General features: G+C 42.9%; 1 protein-coding gene across 4 annotated transcripts; it reads right to left on the bottom strand.

Annotated features, from left to right (window-relative positions):
• Positions 1–4,023: 4,023 nt before the first annotated feature.
• On the bottom strand, positions 4,024–19,686 carry LOC129720964 (uncharacterized). 4 transcript variants are annotated; one of them, XM_055672933.1, is made up of 6 exons: positions 19,553–19,686; positions 19,169–19,304; positions 18,965–19,118; positions 18,751–18,908; positions 4,296–4,422; positions 4,024–4,237 (listed from the first exon to the last, which is right to left on the bottom strand). In XM_055672933.1, the coding sequence occupies exons 2-6, from the start codon at positions 19,221–19,223 to the stop codon at positions 4,093–4,095; spliced, it is 639 nt and encodes a 212-aa protein (XP_055528908.1). In that variant the 5' UTR covers positions 19,224–19,304; positions 19,553–19,686; the 3' UTR covers positions 4,024–4,092. The 4 variants fall into 4 exon arrangements, with proteins under 4 accessions (XP_055528908.1, XP_055528909.1, XP_055528910.1 ...); XM_055672934.1 differs by having other exon boundaries at positions 19,169–19,432; positions 19,511–19,652; XM_055672935.1 differs by having other exon boundaries at positions 19,169–19,237; positions 19,553–19,642.
• Between the last annotated feature and the right edge of the window lie 168 nt (positions 19,687–19,854).

The following is a 19,854-nucleotide window of genomic DNA, read 5'->3' as shown; positions in this document are numbered from 1 at the left end:
ATATAGAAACTTCTCGGAATGGAAGAATGGAGAAGCTAGCCTTCGCCTCCACAAGAGATCGTTCGCAGTGCTCACGTTTCTTACGTTGATGGAGTCTCTTTTCGGCCGCTCTAGCCTCTCGATAACTACCCCTCATCTAGAGGGATGGAGCACGGGTTTTGTATTCTCGTCCCTCACCTCTTGCACTTCGTAACGATTCACGTGTTGTGTTTAGTTCCTGGGGTCGAGCCCAATACCTCTCGCGCTGTATTGCTGACCGTATCGTGGATGTGCCTCCACTGTTCATTAAGGTCTCCAACCGGATCACCAATCTGCTTATCAACTTTCCGAGTGTATTCAGCAGCAACTCCGTCAGCTGACAATCTCAAGATGTCCAGCCGTATCCTTTTTGAAGTGCTCGTCTTGCATACGTTGGCCAGCCGGACGCGAATCGTTCCTACCACGAGATGGTGGTCTGGGTCGACGTTGGGCCTTGGAAGGATCGCACATCGATGACATCTGAGAAATGCCGACCCTCAACCGAAATATGGTCGAATTGAGAGCAGGCTTTGCTACTAGGGTGTTGCCTTGTATGTTTCCTGATATCTTTTCGAGCAAAGTATGTGCAATTCCTCTGGCTGCCACGAAGTTCAACAACCTCAGACCATTCTCATGGTAGCATGGAGGCTGTGTCCACCAATAATGGGACGGAAGTGTGGTTGATGTGGTAATTGAGAGTCGTTCCCGTGATAGGATCTACTGTTCGGAACTCTCGTTCATCTGACTTCCTGGATGGCTGCGACTTCCACCTCCCTCTTCGTTCACCTGGGTTCCTACCTGTTGTTCCGATCTCCGTCTTATGTATAGCTGGCGAGAGACAGCATTTCATAATTTAGCCGTCCGCTACGGATCAGTTGCTGTTTGAGACGCCCCTGGCATGAGGAACAGACGCTCGGACAAGCTGCCCTGCGAGGAAAACAACTCCCTCTTCTCTGTCAGCATACGACCAAGTTCCCACCGGTTCACCGATCTTCTCTTGCCTGCTCGTATCCTTGCTGATTCGCTCTATTCAGCCATTTTCCAACCAATTTATACAAATACTACTTGTATTATTTCTTTTTTTTTTAACACAAAACGAGGACTTGCTTTAACTTTTAGAAAAAGGCTACAAAGTTTTTACCAAACGGAATGTACAAAAGTTAGAATCATAAAATCACACTTTTACGCATTTTGGTGAACGCTTAGCTAATTATTTCATCGACTGATGTAAAAATGAAGTAAATCCGTTTAAAATTGACTGAGTTATAAGTATTTGAATTTGGACAAATTTCGTGACGCTCTGAATGTTTTCGGTATTTTATTTGGCACTTATATTTCAAAAATGCCGCTGTCTACGTCAAAAAACTGATCAAAATCAAAATTGTAGATAAGGAAGATCAAACACACTAAAGTTGTACCCTTTTTCAAATTTTGACGCAGAGTTACGTTCTACCGCAACATTCTGAGAAAGAAGCAAAATGAAAAGAGGAGGAGGGAAGAGGGCTCTCAAAATTTCTTACTAATACCTATAAAAACGTACGTAAGATTTAAAAACAAAAGAAGCCCCATTATAATAAGGATGGATTTCAAACATTTCGGAAAAAAACTCTCGTATAAAAACTCCCTTGAAATTTTGTAGTGAAAATAAAACTACTTTAAATAACGATTTACCTAATTATCATCCCGGTTTCAGAAAAACTCATATTAGGTTGTAGGTATTCGATCATTTTAGGCTGTTATCTGGAATCCGGAAATCACCACCTTGAATTCCAAAATGGCGTCTGAAGTCAATTCGCGGACTCGGGGCATCACTCTTATTCCAGAAATATTACGATTAGGTATTATATATATTCGCATTTTGGTGAACGCGTGGCTGGTTTTCATTTAAATTGCTACAAAAAAAGAAGGATATCCGCTTAAAACGGATGAATGCTAATAACCATTTGAAATTGGGAAATTTTCGTGACGACTTCAATACAAACGGATTTACTTCATTTTTACATCAGTCGATGAAACAATTAGCGAAGCGTTCACCAAAATGCGTAAAAGTGTGATTGTATGATTCTAACTTTTGTACATTCCGTTTGGTAAAAACTTTGTACTATCGGTTGTAATTCTACGTTATCCTGCGGTCGTGTCTCATACAAAACTTCAACTTTTTTTTCTAAAATTTTTTTTTTGAAAATCTTGTTTTGAAATAATGTAGGAACTGTTGTTCCCAAGCAATTTTTTCTAAATTTATTGAAAATAATTCTTATCTATATTCATATCGTTTTACTGGGGGTTTTGCTCACAACTGCTGGGTTTGAATTGAAATATTTGTAAAAAATAGTTTTATTTGTACGTTAAGGTAGTTGCTTTTTTTTTTCAAGAATCTGCTCGTAAAGTAGATTGCTTTCGTAGGTTATTTCACAATATTTATGACTGAAGTCATAACGGAATAACTGAGAAGTACTACAAGCAATTTGCGATTGCTGTTAACCTACATTTTGACGCATACATTTTCTGTGCCATTTTTCTGATTTATGCAGCAACCGGTTCGTGTTTTTAAAAGAATTGTTATTAGCATCAATAACACAAACATTTGTTATATTAAAAATATTAAAAATCTGCGGAGGTGGTCAAAATTTGTTTCCACATTGAATCTACATCGAGTCTCTTGGCCTGTGGTCATCATCCCGACTCAAGAAATATTCACATTGGGTTTTTCACCCGCCGATATATATCCTGGCCTCATGTTTACTCTGGAAATAGTCAGCCCCAGCATCACCGGTAACTAGCTGAACAACCCAACGCACTCAACTTTCAGTAAGTAGGTAACTTTATTGTATGTTCACTACAAATCCAGTAGAATTTTTGCGGTCGCATTGCGCGTGTACTTTTAAACCACATCCGATCGGTTAAGATTCCACACAGTGCAAAGATCACCTGGCATAGTTACGCCTGATAGTGGAGTGGATGGGGCAAACGAGGAGTTTTACTCAGTACAAACTCAAAGGGTTAGAAGCTGAAATGTGCAGGCAGCGCAGCGCGCGGTCGATCTTTGGCCCAAGCAACGCGGGCTTAAACTCTACGATCAGATAGAGTTGCTCACGCATATTTTTAAACGGTTTAGTTTTTTCACCTCAATTATCAACGCTACTGACGTTGTTGTTGTTGTTTCTGTTAGTCCGGGGGTGTAGAGTGCACCGCAAAAGGATTGAACTCCAACGACTTAGCAACGACGGCAGGTTTTGAACCCTGGTTCTAGCTAAGTGCGTCGAGAAAGGGCCCGGCACCGAAATAACACCAGATGACACTCCTTGGCCACGTCTGCGGGCTCACTCAGGGTAAAGTGAAGGAACTACGAGAAAAAGGAGCACCGAAAGGTGTACACTCTCGAAGTGATTTTTTTCCTTTATTTTGAAAAGTGGTGTTGTGCACCTTGACATCGATTACGACGTGCGTTCGTTCCCCGTACATTAACTACATTCACATAAGCCCGCACACACACCCGCGAACCAATCGACGGCGAAAAGTTGATCAGGCTGTTTTTGGAGCGGTTATTCCGTGAGCTTCAAGTTCCTTCCAGCTAAGTCTCGCAACCGCATGCGTAATTGATGCTATTTCGCTTGATTTTTATTAATTCGTTTTTCTTCCTTGCCCCACTCGGAACGGACAACGAACGCAGCAGCGGACAGCTCTTTCCTTGCGCCGGACTGGTTTTCATTGAAATTTAATGTCCGCTACGGTCTGGTTCTGGACCGGTCTCCGGATCGCAAGGGTGATTATCGATTTCCGTTACATATTTGCCGCGCGATATTCCGTTCCTTGTGGGGTACGCGAGAAAAAGACGTGAACCGTGTTCTGCTTCTGATAGAGGCTCGGTTTATTCGGTTGAGTTAATAATAAAAAAACGGAACAACCATTAAGGGTGCAGAGTGTAGATTATATATTTATTTATAGGTAATACAGCAGTAAAACCGACTTTTGGAATGTGATACCAAATGACGCAATTATTCAGGATTTAGTTTTTAGAGCTCAATTTTGTTGCGGTTTACCATGACTTACGGCCGCTTTAGATATTGAAACATTTTATTTCTCATTAATATTTTCCGGCATGTCACAAGGGGTGCCCGCGATTATGGTTCGATAGACAAACTTCAGCCAGCCAACGATGGAAGATGCTTTACAATTGAGCGCGTAGTGATTGAAACAGTCTCTTGATGATTGGATGTCACTGGAAGAAATTTGGTTCATATGATTAAAAGACAGAATGGGAATAAAACAAAACTTACTGGCACTCAGCGAAAGTGAAACGACCCGAGTCGGTACTCTTTATCTGTGATATTTTCGACAAACATTGTTGAAATATGAAGTTCGGTCGGAACTTACACGTCCAGTTTTGCGTTAGTTTCATTAGATCTAAAAACAAGTTGAACGGTTGAAATATGTGAAAACGTAGGGGATTTTTGATCTGTAATAATTTTCATTTTCCAAAGAAAAGGTATATTATTAGCTAAGCAAAAATGGGCATTCAATTTGATATAAAAGTGTAGGACAAAAAATTAATATTTTTATTACACCAAGAAACATTGCTGTAGAATAAAAACCGATTGGATGAACTATAAGAGCAACACTTCTGTTGCTTCCTTTTGACGCTTCTGTTACCTTCAGCTTCAGCAGTCACTATCCGCCATTTTAAGCTGTCAGTATTATCTGCTTCTACTGAAAGAAATAAAATCGAGAAGAACAGAGCAGAAATCATTCGCTCTTGTTATCTTCCGCCCCATCCTTCGTATTTGTCTTCGTTTCCTTTGCTACTGCTTTGAAAGCTGTGAATTGTAACGGTTTTTGTTAGAACAAAGAACTTATTCTCTACCAAGACTCTCTAAACTGCATAATATTGGCGTAGAACTACGTCTCTCAAGACGTTCGGATACATAGAGATGAAAAATGAAAATCTGAAAACGGAAACAGGGAAAAATATGCCCATATGCTAATACGTCGGTTATTCTTTCGTTCGTGCAGCAATCGATTGGAAAATCATCTATGTATCCATCATATATTCTTAGTTAAACGCAGTCGTTTAAAAAAAAAAAAAAAAACACGAGTGGCTTTAGGTAAACGTTATAGCAGATAATGTTAGTCATCCGCCTACTGTAATTAATACTGATCGACAAAAATGGAAAAATGCTACCCTAAAACTTTAAATAGCTGCCCAAGCAAAATTCTAGTTTTTAACCATTCCAGTAAAATTTGGTGCCTCTAGCCAGTGTATGAATGCGTCAACCTACGTGACAGTATGGCATGGTAATTGCCCGCCGGGTTCGTTGCCTCAACGGTATGTTAAGATAAAACGCATTCGAGTCTTTGAAAAAATAATTGGTGGCTGGGGGCACCAAAATTCAGAGGAATGGCTAAAAACCTATAATCTTACTTTTTTTCCTAGTCTGAGCCCAGGACCACACCTGTGTTGACAGGGAAATCTTTGTTTTAGTCCTCCCGATGTGCAATCGAATAGTTTTTTATAGTTTTAAAACATTATTTCACACAAATTGCATTTTGTAATCATTACTTTTTTTCTTCTCTCTTTCAGGTATGCGATTTCCAGCTCGATGTAAAGGATTATATGGTATAGTATTAAACAACGCAGATATCTATTTTATTTCTCTGTGAACATGGCTTGTTTCCAGAAACCGAAATGGGACACGATATAATTGTGTGTTCTGTTTTTGACGTAGAGCTACGTCTCTCAGTAAGTTTGGCTACAAGGGATGTAAAATAAAAACCTAAAAACGGAAAAATGAAAAATGGGTCCAATTTCAAATGCTAATAAGTCGATTAGTTTTCGATGGATTTCTTTCGTTTTTGCAGCACTCGGTTGGAAAATTCTCTATGCATCCGCCAAAATGCATAAATTCATAATTTGATTATTTGAACCACTGTACTGTACTATTGAAAATTGTCAAGGCTTGTTTCAAACTCCGATTGGTTGCTTAATAAATGCTTTCCCTAACACGGTCGACAAAATTATATACCTAGCGGTAGCATCAGCGGTAGGTGCATTTCAAATTTTCAGTTTGAAAACAGCTTTCCACTGTGTTTTCAGAAGAATGCCCACTGTCGGGAATAGCACAGTGATGCAAGCAACATCATATACGATTTAAAATCGAATAAAAAATTATCCTTCTGAGGGTAAATTAAGAGCTAAATTAAAAAATTGCTGACTATCCGATTTCAAATGCAATATAAAACTGTCCTTCAGAGGACGATCAAACAATTAATTCAAAGAAACAAAAAATTGTGTTTTTATGTCACAAGCATGTCCAATTCCAAATGTTTTAGTTTAATAGATTGAAAAGCAGGTAATGTCGTAATTTTCTACAGATTTTTTTTGTTCTACTAGAGATTTTGTTCGGTTGAAACGGGTTAGAAAGTCATATCGACCTCCGGTTTATGAGAAATAGCCAAAGATGGCCGGCAAACTTGTAGCAAAATATTCGGCCATCGTCTACAAACGCGTTGTGTAATACATTTTACATTTTTATTTAATTTTGCAGCATGATTTCCAGTACGACAAAAACTGTATAGATAGTTTGCTCACAACAGATAACCACGCAGACTACACGGTGGCAACGTGATACACTTTTTTAATGTCATGATACTCAGGAAGGTGCTCCGTTGGGCTAAATTTTTCAAACTAAATTTCTATTTTTAACAACGACTTTTACCTGTTAACACACAAGTTCATTAAGCAGACAGTATGTGCAGTAGGATAAAGCGGAAAATAAGCGAACTGGAAATACTTTTCCAAATCTGTGTCATATTTCCAGTTCCCTTATTTTTCGCTTTCCCTACTGCACATACTGTCTGCTTGATGAACATAAAACTCAGAGTTTTTATTTCTCTCCGGAATCGATTTCAATAACCTCTATCAGGAGTAAAATTACAATGTACTTAGTTAAGCTCAAATTTTTCACCTTTGTGTTTGTTCTCCACCAAACGTTTTTTCAGTGTGTCCAACTCAAATGACCAACGTCGTCCAACTTTCCTTGCATGGATCTCCAGATACTGAAGTCTAGCGGGTTCAAATCCAGTGACGATGCAGGACATTCAAATGAACTGATGAAACACCATCTCTAAACGATCAATGCCTTCTGGCCTGGTGCTGAATCCTGTTGAAAGTAAAACCTGTCTGTCTATCCCAAAAAGCAGTTTTATATTCATATATTTGCAGTCTCAGTAAACAATCCAGAAGGAATTTTTTTACATCCGACGTTTCGGCCGTTTGCTGCATGCTTTTTCAAGGATTTAAAGATAGCTTATGCGCTAAACTTACAACAATCTGTGCAAGAATTTGGATCTCCAGAATGACATAACTCGGTTAGATTTCAATGTTGTAGCTGTAGATAGATCAGAAGCAACCGTTTTTACTTATTTTATCGAAGAAAAATAACACTCAAATTAAATCAGCCTTCCAGAAAAAAACATGAGACACTTGTCCTACGCATTGATTGTTTATGGCTCACGTCTTTGAAATCCGTTACCCGTTACGTCAGTAAGATTCTAGTTCTTTTTCCTCCAGTCGAACAAAAAATTCCATGGAATTGATTGAATTTGGATCTAGGCTCCCCCAATACTTTGTATCAGTCCATCAGGAGTTTTTTCACGTCGCCAATTTTTCTCAACCATCGTTGTTGTTATTTTGCGCTACAATCATTCATCTGTGTATGACTTTCAGTCTGCACGGTCCAAAGAATGTGACCCATCGAAAGTATGACGAGAGTTGGATTGGTGGAGCAGTAGCATTTTCCGTTATGTCTTGCGAAGAAAGAATCATATTTGCCCACAACATGCGGGAGTCACTATCCAGATGAGAATATTTGACACGTAATTCATCCACAAAAGCGCAATCATCTCTAACAGAACTCGATCGGGGCTTTGGAAGGAAAGCAGCTTACGTTGAATGGCTTGATGATAGGCTCAAGTTTTTTGTCACTATTTGATTAAACGAAGACATAAACGCCCAGTGTCTTTCTAGCCCCTCAAAATGATTGCTGATGATGATGAAATCACCGGTATCATTTACTGTGAGCTAAGTGTTCTCCGATCATCCGAGAGTATCATCCTCGAATAAAGCTTACCAATCAAATGAGAGCCGTGGTGGCTCGTACTGTGTCGTGTGTCGTGACTCCAGCTTGTCGCCTTTTTGTAGATAGAGCAGATGACTCCCTCCACTCTCGTCTGGCGTATATTTGACACGGCTGGGCAACTATTCCTTCTTCCAGGTCCTGGAATTGAAGCAGTGCAGCGTGATAATCTGCACCTCTTTACAACGCTCGCCACTTCATCTTTGCCGGCACCTTTGTTGTTCTTCAGCTCTCCGTTCTCACGAGCTTCATATACATCGGCAGTTTGTGCTCTTAGGTCAGTTCCTTCTGCTTGCTGTACCTCCATTTAGATTTTCATTGAAGTACTCCTTCCTCCTGTCGACCACCTCGCTGGCATCCGTCAGAATTGGTACTGGGCAGTACCTCCTGTTCACGTTTCTCTTGTTGGCGCTTCTTTCATCCGAAAATCATAGTCATGTCGTTCCCCGCCCGTTTGTACTTGGCCTTGTTCTCTCTTAATAAGCTGCCCAGGTCCGGTTCTTCTCATTCAACGCTGCCTCGCATTCCCCGTCACAGCAGTCAGTTCTGCCGATCAATGCCCCCACTCATCGTGTCGCCGTTGTTGACTCCTTGATAGCTGAGCAAATCCTGCACCAGGCGTCTTCGACAGACGATGCAACGAGCCTCTCCGCCGATGATAGCACCGCTTTGAGCTATTGTTGAGGTAGTTGAAGTATACAATTCTCCAACTTGCTGCCTTAGTAGAGCTGAGGATGCCTAGTCTCGTGACAGGGCTGCCTTCTTGGGTGGCGAAACACCGCATTGCATAGTTCATTAATCAGTCGCTGTTTGAGCCGCCAATGACATGGGGAATAGACGTTGTTCCTGCAATGTAAAATGCGTTTTTCATATGAACACTGTATCAGAGAGTGCATAATTACCCAACTGGTTCGTCCATTATCACAGAAGATACTGGACTGCGTGAACTATTTCAATGTTTTTGTTTCTGTTAACACGACTGACAGCGCTGTGGCTGCTTAGATGGTTGCGTTGTTGCGCGGACAAAAAAAAATAAACATAGAAAGGGGGACCTGGTTGCCAGGTAATTAGCGACGTTTTGATAACTTTTCTTTAAATAATCAATACATCTAATCAATTTCTCAGGCATCATTTCCATCCTCTAGGCGGTAACCTGCTTACAACACTTGATTTCGGGGCTCAAATCTTCTTGCAACTAGATAATCCAAACATTCGTATGTGTGTGTATGACCGCAACACTTTCAGCACGATTCTTTCTGCACTATATTTCGTTCAACGCAAACAGTTAGCCTATAACGACCGCTTGCTATTTGCATGCTGTTTACATGCTGTGTTGTATGACGTTTAATGAATATCCTGTAACCAATATTTTAATGCAATATGGCGTCACTTATTTACTAAACAACTTGAAACCCTTTTTTTTCTCGACCAATTGAATAAACAGTGCAATACTTATATCGAGAGGTATTACCGTGTAAATTATTACAATAAAAATGGTCATTACTAGCACTGCTTGTCGTATCTTGCTGTGTCAGTAGTACCGCTATAAAATTTGGTAACGCGACTGTGAAATCGGATTTGATGTCTATAGCATGACTCTGATAACGATTAGGGTAATGTATCATGTATGAATGTATAATGCTTTTCATGTCACATTTTCATTTAAATATATCGGTTTTCCTGACCATAGAATTTGTATCATGATCGGACCAAAAAATGTATCATAATCGGACCAGTGTGCCCCTGAGACTTCAAGCGATTGTTCGCTTCGCGTGCTGGGCTTTACATGCACGGTGTTTGGTTTGGGCTTGATAAATTAGAAATTTTTTCGTGATTCTAGAATTATTTTCAAACATTTTTCATATTATTGCGAAAACGTTATGAATTATATTTGAGCTTCCAATACGGCAAATTTGCTTACTCAATTTGTGGGTGTTTTTTCGGTTGCAGTTTCGTTTCACCGATAGCTCACTCCACCAGCACAATTTAGAGAAGCGATGTATGACCAACTTGTAGTCCCCAAGTAGTACTACAAATTTCCGAATATGGTAATGCTATAACTTTTATGTCTGAAGTGCGATATTCAGCCAATGGTACCTGTTACGGGAGTTACCTCACGGTGAAATATATTTCACTCTCACGCTCACTTCATTTTTTGATACCTGTTTCCGATTCCACCTAAAGTGAAGTGACAAAAATTAGCTCCGTGAAGTGAGATTGAAAGTGAAGTGAAAATGAGAATGTGAAATGAAATGAGTGAAAGTCCCAGAAAGTTGAGTTTTTTCCGATTTTTATTTTTTTCGAGAAAACACCAGATCTCGGCGTTTTTCGCAAGTCTAAGATATTTGGTATCAACAAAAATTTCCTTATCGATAATTGCATGAACTGTGCTTTTCGCCATCAGGCGAAACTACTTCCTTAAGTTCGATTGAGTTGAAATTTTGTATGAGGATATTTTTCGGAGAGACGAAACTTTTAAGCCCTACTGCTAAACAAAATTCAAAGATTAGTTTTTGCCTTACGTTTCCTTTGCCGCAGCTCAAAAAACAGTTAGTCTCAAAAAGAGTCTTGTTACTCGATATATATATATATATATATATATATATATATATATATATATATATATATATATATATATATTGGCAGAGCTGTATGCCACCACGGGTCGGTATTTGGCGATTACCGTAGGCCACGGAAGTGCTAACTGTAAGAACGCAGTCCCGGACCATCAGCGAGAGCTAGCCTAGGTTGTGGTGAGACTCAGGCATTGGGCCGCCGAATTCTCACAAAAGCCACATTATCCGGAAGCAGCTCTGACGGAGCGAATAGTGCCGCTCCCACCACCCAAATGCACTAATTCGCCCATTGGGATTGATGCCAGTAAGTTCCCAATTACGGTAACTGGTCGCAACGCCATATGATAAGAGTCGGATTTCGTTTTCGTACCACGATTCTGGGCTGGCACCTGCGCCGAGCTCCCTTAGTAAGGTCGTGTGACAACGGCCTGAAACGGCGAGACAACAACCGGTGCAGGGGTCTCCGTCCCGTAAAACCTGGCAGGCCTTCCAGTACGTTCCAAATTCATTGCCCGGTGGGAACCGGGCAGGAGTGGGATCAGATGTCCTTTCCTGACTTGCGCCGGTCGGGGGTGTCATAGTTGCTCATAAGGCGCTATGGCAGCCACCCCTAGCCATGGCCTCACTGCTTCGGCATAGACTACCATGGGACCAGATAGGCGACCACTCCAGTATGGATAAGGATAGCGGCTGGAAGGGGGACCCACTTAACAAAAATGAACAGTGATAATGAAGATCAACAATTGGGCGCAGATGGGTTGAAAAACCCGTTTGCACGAGGAGGCATCCAGAGGTCTCCGCCGAGAAAGGCGGAGATGGATGCAGTAAAGGACGCCTGCGAAGACGGCAAAGGCAGTACGCCTACCGGATCGACGCAAAACATCGCAGTGGCTGGTGCACTGTTGATAAAGGCGGTCGGAAGACAGCGAGACACGCTACCGAAGGTAGTAGCGCTGTCGGAGCAGCTCGATGCCATAATCGAGTTTGCGAAAAGTCGCACCAACACGACGAAGTACCTGAAGCAGGCTCTCTACATGCTTCGGTCCTCCGTCGATGCTGCGAAGAAGGAGCACGCCGAGCTCAAGGCAAGAGCGGTGGCTGCAGAGAAGAATGCAACGGAGGTGACCGGAAGGGCGACGAAGTCGGTCCAAACGGACACCTGCATGTTTCCAGCGGTTTGCGCCTCCGGGTCAGCCGCAAAAAGAGCAAGGCAGTCTCCGGGGGAAGCCCCCGAGAACAGCAAGAAACGGTTGGTTGTGCTAAGCCCGCGAGATAGCACACCAACGGCCTCCAAGTCCGCCGAAAAGTCTGCCGAAGTGGCAGCTACGGGAAACCCTTGGGTTACCGTGGGAGGAAGGAAGCGCCAAAAAGACAGCAAGCGCAACGACGAGAAGGCGACAGATCGTCCAAAAATGGGAAAGAAGGCGCAAAGCAGGGGCGACGCCCTCATACTCAAGACGGAGGGGTCCAAGTACTCCGAAGTCTTGAAGAAAATGAGAGGCGAAACCCAGCTCAAGGATCTGGGAGCGGATGTGCGGACCATCCGTCGTTCTCGCACCGGCGAGATGATCCTTGAGCTTCGTAAGGATGCTAAAAACAAGGGCGCTGCCTACAAGACGGTAGCCGAGCAGGTCCTCGGGAAAGATGTGCAAATTCGGGCACTCACCTCAAAGGTGACTCTCCAGCTCAAAAACCTGGATGAAATCACCGAGAGGTGCGATATTGCACAGGCCCTCAAGGAGAAGTGCGGAGTGGAAGTAGCCACTGAGGTAATTCGCCTCCGAAAGGGTCCAGCGGGGACCCAGGTGGCCACTTTCCGGCTTGCATCGGCCGATGCAACTCTGGCCCTGAAGACAGCCAAACTTAAGGTTGGCTGGTCAGTATGTCCCCTGAGCATACTCCAGCAGCCGGACGTTTGCTTCAGGTGTTTCGAGGGAGGACACAAGTCCTGGACCTGCAAGGGGCCCGATAGGAGCCAGTTATGTAGGCGTTGTGGTGGTGCTGGCCATAAAGCTAAAGACTGCGGGGAGCCTCCCAAGTGCTTGGTATGTACTGGAAAACGGGACGCCAAGCACTTTATGGGAGGCCCACGGTGCCCAGCCGGTAAGGCGGCCACGAAACCACGGGCGTGAGGGTGACACAATTGAACCTGAACCATTGCTATGCGGCACAGCAGCTGCTATACCAAGCAGCGTCTGAGTCGCGGTCGGACATCGCAATCGTATCGGACCCCTACTGCATTCCTCCCGGAAACGGTAATTGGGTTGCAGATAAGTCCAGTACGGCGGCCATATGCACGACCAGCAAGTTTCCGGATCAGGAGGTTGTGTCAACCTCAAATGAAGGATACGCGGTTGCCAAGGTGGACGGAGTGTTCTACTGCAGTTGTTATGCTCCGCCGCGTTGGTCTATCGAAAGGTTCACCCAGATGGTCGATTTGTTATCTATGGAGCTGACGGGACTAACACCCTTAGTAGTGGCGGGCGACTTCAACGCTTGGGCTGTTGAGTGGGGAAGCCGCCGCACGAACCGGAGGGGTCAGATCTTGTTGGAAGCTTTGGCAAAGCTCAACCTAGATCTGGCCAACGTTGGAACCAAGTGTACTTTCAGCAGAAATGGTGCGGAGTCGATCATCGACGTGACGTTCTCCAGCCCAGGACTGATCGTGAACTGGAGGGTAGACGATGGCTACACCTATAGTGACCACCAGTCGGTCTGCTATAGCGTAGTCCAGAACGTGAGGCGGCAGGCGACGGGTAGAGCCAATACTCCGACCGTCCGCGGGTGGAAGACATCGCATTTCGATGCCGAGGTATTTGCAGAAGCAATGAGAAGAGAGCGCGAGGGGGGCAGTTGGCTCCGCCCGAGTGCTGACCAATTAGTTGCCACATTATCGCGGGCGTGCGACGCCACCATGCCTAGGACCCGCCAACCTAGGAATGGTAAGTCACCGGTATACTGGTGGACCGACGCGATAGCGGACCTCCGTAGCGCGTGCCTCCGTGCAAGACGGATGTTGCAACGTGCACGTACCGATGCACAGAGGGTAGAGCGTCGTGTAGTATTCGGATCTGCAAGATCGGCGCTTAAAAGTGCGATAAAGGCGAGCAAAAGGGCCTGCTTCGATAGGCTATGCGCGAGTGCCAATACGAATCCGTGGGGCAACGCCTACAGAGTGTCGTAATGGCGAAGACCGAAGGCGTGTTGGCGCCTGCAGAGCGACCACCAGCGATGCTGGAGCGTATCATCGAGGGACTCTTTCCACGACACGAGCCAAATCCTTGGCCTCCGGTTGCTGAGTCTCACGTCCGACATTCCAGTATCTCAGACACAGACCAGGGATGGTCGGCCAACCTGCCGGGCATCCAATCCGTGAGAGACGGCAGCCGTGCAGAGGTTGTGGAGGAGGTAAGGGTTACGAATGAGGAACTCATCGTGATCGCCAACTCCCTAAAGGTGAGCAAGGCACCGGGACCGGATGGAATCCCGAACTTGGCCATCAGGACGGCCATGAAAGTGGCCCCCGATCTATTTCGAGCAGTCATGCAGAAGTGCCTGGATGACTGCCTCTTTCCGGACAGGTGGAAGCGACAGAGATTGGTGCTGTTGCCGAAGGCTGGGAAACCGCCAGGGGACCCATCGGCATACAGACCTATCTGTCTGCTGGACACTACGGGCAAGGTGCTTGAGAGGATTATCCTCAACAGACTGGTGAAGTACACAGAGGGTGTAAACGGTCTAGCAAGTAACCAGTTCGGCTTCCGGAAAGGTAGATCCACGCTGGATGCTATTCTCTCTGTCACCAAGACGGCAGAGGTAGCACTCCAGCGTAAGAGTTGGGGCATTCGCTATTGCGCAATCGTCACGCTTGACGTGAAGAATGCATTCAATAGCGCCAGTTGGGACTCCATAGCGCTCGCGCTTAGGAGCATCCACGTACCGGTGTCGTTGTACAAGATTTTGGAAAATTATTTCCAGAATCGGGTACTAATTTACAACACGGAGGAGGGTCAGGAGTGCGTCCCAATCACCGCAGGGGTACCGCAAGGTTCCATCCTGGGCCCGGTGTTGTGGAATGTCATGTATGACGGGGTGTTGAAACTAAAGTTCCCTGTAGGGGTTGTGATCGTCGGTTTCGCAGACGACATCACGCTAGAGGTCTACGGCGAGTCGATCGAAGAGGTCGAGTTGACGGCCGCGCACTGCATACGCAAGGTCGAAGACTGGATGCACTCTAGGAAACTGGAGTTAGCGCACCATAAAACGGAGGTTACGGTTGTGAACAACCGCAAATTAGAGCAACAGGCGGTGGTCAGAGTCGGTGACTGCACCATTACCTCAAGGCGTTCCTTGAAGCTCTTGGGGGTTATGGTTGACGATAAGCTCACATTTAAGAGTCACGTCGACTATGCCTGTAAGAGGGCTTCAACGGCCGCTGCAGGACTATCTCGAATGATGTCCAATAGCTCAGCGGTATATGGCAGCAAGCGTAAACTTCTTGCCAGCGTGGTTTCGTCCATACTTAGGTATGGTGGGCCAGCGTGGTCCAAAGCGTTAGGTACCAACAGTCATCGTCGAAAACTGGAAAGTACCTACAGGCTCATGTGCCTGAGGGTTGTGAGCGCGTACCGTACAGTGTCATACGACGCAATCTGCGTCCTGTCCGGCATGATGCCTATCAGCATAGCCATTAAGGAGGACGTAGAATGCTTCGATCAACGTGACACAAGGGGTATACGAGGCACCAGAAGGTCATTCTCGATGATCAGATGGCAGCAGGAATGGTCCAATTCCGCAAAGGGTAGATGGACGCATCGACTTATTCCGGACGTATCCGGATGGGTCGGGAGGCGCCATGGAGAAGTTAACTTCCACTTGACACAGATTCTGTCAGGTCATGGTTGCTTCAGGCAGTATCTACACAGATTCGGGCATGCGGGGCCCCCCATGTGTCCCGACCGCGCGGATGCGGAAGAAACTGCTGAGCATGTCTTCTTCGTGTGCCCTCGTTTTGTGCATGCGCGGAGCGACATGATGGTAGTGAGCGGGCCAGACACCACTCCGGACAACCTAGTTCGGAGGATGTGTAAAGACCCAAACATTTGGAGGGCGGTTTGTACAGCCGCCTCTCAAATAGTTTTAGAATTGCAAAACAGGCGACAGGTTGACCACCGACACGCCAGTGTTAGCTAACGGCCAGTCTCCAGGTTAGTTAGCTAAGTTAGCTAAGTTAGCAAAGAGATCTATAGAACCAAGAGGGTGCACAGAGCACAAAAGCCGCTCCCCGAAGCAATACCTAGCGGTGGTCCCGGGGAGTATTATGGGTTGGAGACTGGAGGGGTTTTAGTGGGTCCGGTCACTGATTCAAACCAACCCCACACTCCCTGAGGTTGGTCACCTCAGGGGTTTGGATGCAAATTTCCCCTCCACCTGAAACAAAAAAAAAAAAAAAAAAAAAAAAAATATATATATATATATATATATATATATATATATATATATATATATATATATATATATATATATATATATATATATATATATATATATATATATATATATATATATATATATATATATATATATATATATATATATATATATATATATATATATATATATATATATATATATATATATATATATCATAAGATCACAAATCAATTTTCAAACCTTTCTCACCTTCGTGAAATCATTTTACCGTTCAAAATAATCGTGAAAAATTTCCACGCAAAACGTCACATATAAATTTTCATATATTTTAATTCATTACTCTCTCGAAAACTTCGAAAATTCGCGTTAAAAAGTGCTTCCTATATAAGGCTGACACTGAGTTATATTTCCTCTATTTGAAGTATAGTGGGCTATTTATAGTGAAGTTTAAATGGTTTTGCTTCAGTTTGCGAACCTTACATCGTTTTTGAGAGGTTATATTCTATAGAAAATAAGCTTCATCATTTATATTCTGTTCCAATTAAATAAACGTGAAATCCTTCATTGGGTAAATCAAGCACAAGCAAAGTGAAACGGTGATGTCTCAGAAGTAGGCTGGTCCGATCATGATACAAAACATGCTTTCGCGTTTCACCAATAATTCAAACTTTAGAGCAAATATTTCATATAAAAAGTATTCCTACATTGAATTTAAAAGTTACAGAAGCATATTACTGGAAAATATACTGGAATTTTTAAATATTCGATTTTAAAATCACTGCTTGAAACCAAAACTTGGAAACAATTGTGCTCGAAAATAGACGATTTTTTAAAACTTTTTTAATAATAGTAATACTTAAGTAATCTGAATGAAAACTTCTGAACATCATCAGAAGAAGTGTTTTGATGATGCGGGTACATATTCGATACATTTTTATTATTCAATAGTTGAGAAATCTCGCATATAAAAAAATGGTCCGATCATGGTACATTTTCTGACTGGTCCGATCATGATACAACACCCTATTCCCTGACATCGGTTATTCGTAAACACCGATCGGCTGATCATCTTTCGACGCGATACAATGCTTGTAACAAATCAGGGCTGGCAATAGTTCTCGCAAATATATCATGTCAGTACGGGCTTACAAACAACATATGCTGACCTAAGGGAAGATATTTGGCTTCTTACTCTTCTTCCTCGCCCACCTCCATGATCCCTGTTGTATTTTTCATATGTGATGCCATTCACTCGGAAAATACTTGAATGTTTTTAATGTTTTTCATCAGCAATATGCACAATCCCTCCTGCAGGCGATTGTTTTACCGTCTGAGGGTTATCGGAAAATCTGCATCTTCAATATCCTTAAAATCAAACGTGTCATCCATCAATGATTATGATTCATTCATTGACCCATCTGAATTGTACTCTCCGCACAAGGAATATGCCTGAACAGGTATGTTCCAAACTTAATCCAGAACGGATTCAAAGGAAGAAATGAGCTTACACTACACTATTTACTTCCGACATTGTGCAGCGGTATGCTGTTCTTATGCTTCACGCAAAACCGTATTAACTCCTTGGGCACTTTTAGATCTTTTGGTAACCGATATAAGTCATGATCCAAGTCGGATCTCGTACTACACTCGTATTTGTACGCTTTGTACTTTATTTTGAATGTTCACTTGAAAATATTATAGATTATAATAGGTGACATCATGAAAAACATAAATCAAAACAACGAAACCCAGTTGTCCTTCCTTAGGTGCTGACGACACCTCTGCGTTGCATATGTATTAGTGTTAATGATTTTCATGCGGTTTTGGCTTGAGGCCAAAATTTCATTCGTATTAAAGTTGTTGATGATCTACTTCAATTCTTTTATTAAAATACGCAATGGTTCGCAATTCTATCCATTAGAGATACGCTTTAACCGAGCTGCAGTTTGCATCCACAAATTTTTTTACAGTACATGTACGCTTTGCATTTTATTTCAATTATTTTCGGGGCCCTTAAGTAAGAAAATAAATCAATCACCCTAACAACAATCATGTTTAAGATGCCTAACACCAAGAAAATGATTTACGTGTGGTTTAGAGCGAGTTGTGAGTCATTTTGGGAGCCAGTTCTGGAATATTTCATAATTAGTTCTCGGTTGCCCAAAAAAAACGACTAAACCCCAGAAGGTCGTTTCCGGTCAAATTTGTTCTCCTGAATAACACAAGATCTCGTCGTTTTATTTTAAATTTGATTTTGTTAATGTCAGTTTTAGAAGATTCTCAACGCTCAAAAATCAAATCTGAGCGCTTGAGACTCCTTTGAATCATGTCCGATTGAGGTTAAATTTGCACAGGTCATTATGCTTCGACAATATACAAAGTCGGTTTTTAAAACTTTACATGACCATTTTCGCTGGCACCTTAAAGCGCATTTTACTGATTTTTGGAAATTTCTAGCAACTGTAAGTAGCCATTCTAAATTTTAAAATTCTTCAAAAAAGCACTTGGAAGAAGCGAAAGTGGATTACCCATCGAGACTCTTTTTGCTTGTTTATATCTTTTTAAACCTTAATTATGACAACATATCTTACTTGTAGAGTTGTTCCTTGCTCCACTGCATGTTGAGTTTTCCACTACTGCCAGAGTATTTGAGAGTATTATTAGCGTTGCGCTTTCCGGGAAGCAAGTTTTCAAGTGTTGAACTAAGTCCACACTGCATTGGAGTGCTGCTCGTAGACTTTCACAGGGCCTGTAATGATTTCTAATTTCAAACGAAACGAAATAACTTTTCTACACTCCCTTAACTTATACTCGCTAAAACTGGAATCCCATTGCTGCTGTGCAAAACAGAGCGTGATTCCATCGGCTGTCTGATCCACAACACTCGTGGAAGGCTGGCATGATGTTACAAAGCCATTCCTACGAAACGAATGTTCTTCGTTCAGCATGGTTCTAGATACTGTAGAAAAACATTAATAAACGAAACATTTTTAGAAAGAAATCACTTACAGCCGTAGAGTAACCATAACAACAAAACTGCTAGTTCATAGTGGAAGGTCAGCATTTTTTTCTTGTAGGCTGAAGTACGTTTACGTTTTTTAGTCCAGGTAATTCAATCAAGTGATCCACATTATTAACAAAAAAACTGTTATATAAATTTTATTAGCTTTGGTGAGTCATCCATAGCTCAAAATAATATAAAACACATAATTGTATTGTTAAGACAAAAAAACTGCATCTGTTTTCAATAATTTGACTGCAGAAAACCGCGACCTTAAAAAAATTTAAATTTCAAGGCCATGATAATCAACTGTGTTCCGCTGGGTTATTCATTATCAACCAGAACAATACCTCCGCAAAACGATAGCATTTTTAACCACTAAATAATCTCACCGGAACTCCGCTATCACTGTACAATCAGACACAGCAAAAACCTGCGCGAAAAAAACTGTACTTCCCCGGTTCGGATCCAGCTTCGACTGTCAGACCAACAAACGCACATCATGACGCACCGCAGCCAATTCAAATGGGTGGTAATTTGTCACCTTAATTCTCCTCCACTTGACAATACAAAATGCCTCCATTATTGACCGCTCAATCCAAACGCCCGTACACCGTCGTCCCGGATACCCGCCTCTGATCTAGATCGAGAACAAAGCTTACAGAGGGCCAGTGTACTTTTTGCTCGTACGAGC

Source organism: Wyeomyia smithii, chromosome 2, assembly GCF_029784165.1.
Source record: "Wyeomyia smithii strain HCP4-BCI-WySm-NY-G18 chromosome 2, ASM2978416v1, whole genome shotgun sequence".
Lineage (NCBI taxonomy): Eukaryota > Metazoa > Arthropoda > Insecta > Diptera > Culicidae > Wyeomyia > Wyeomyia smithii.
This window is presented reverse-complemented; position numbering and strand designations above follow the sequence as displayed.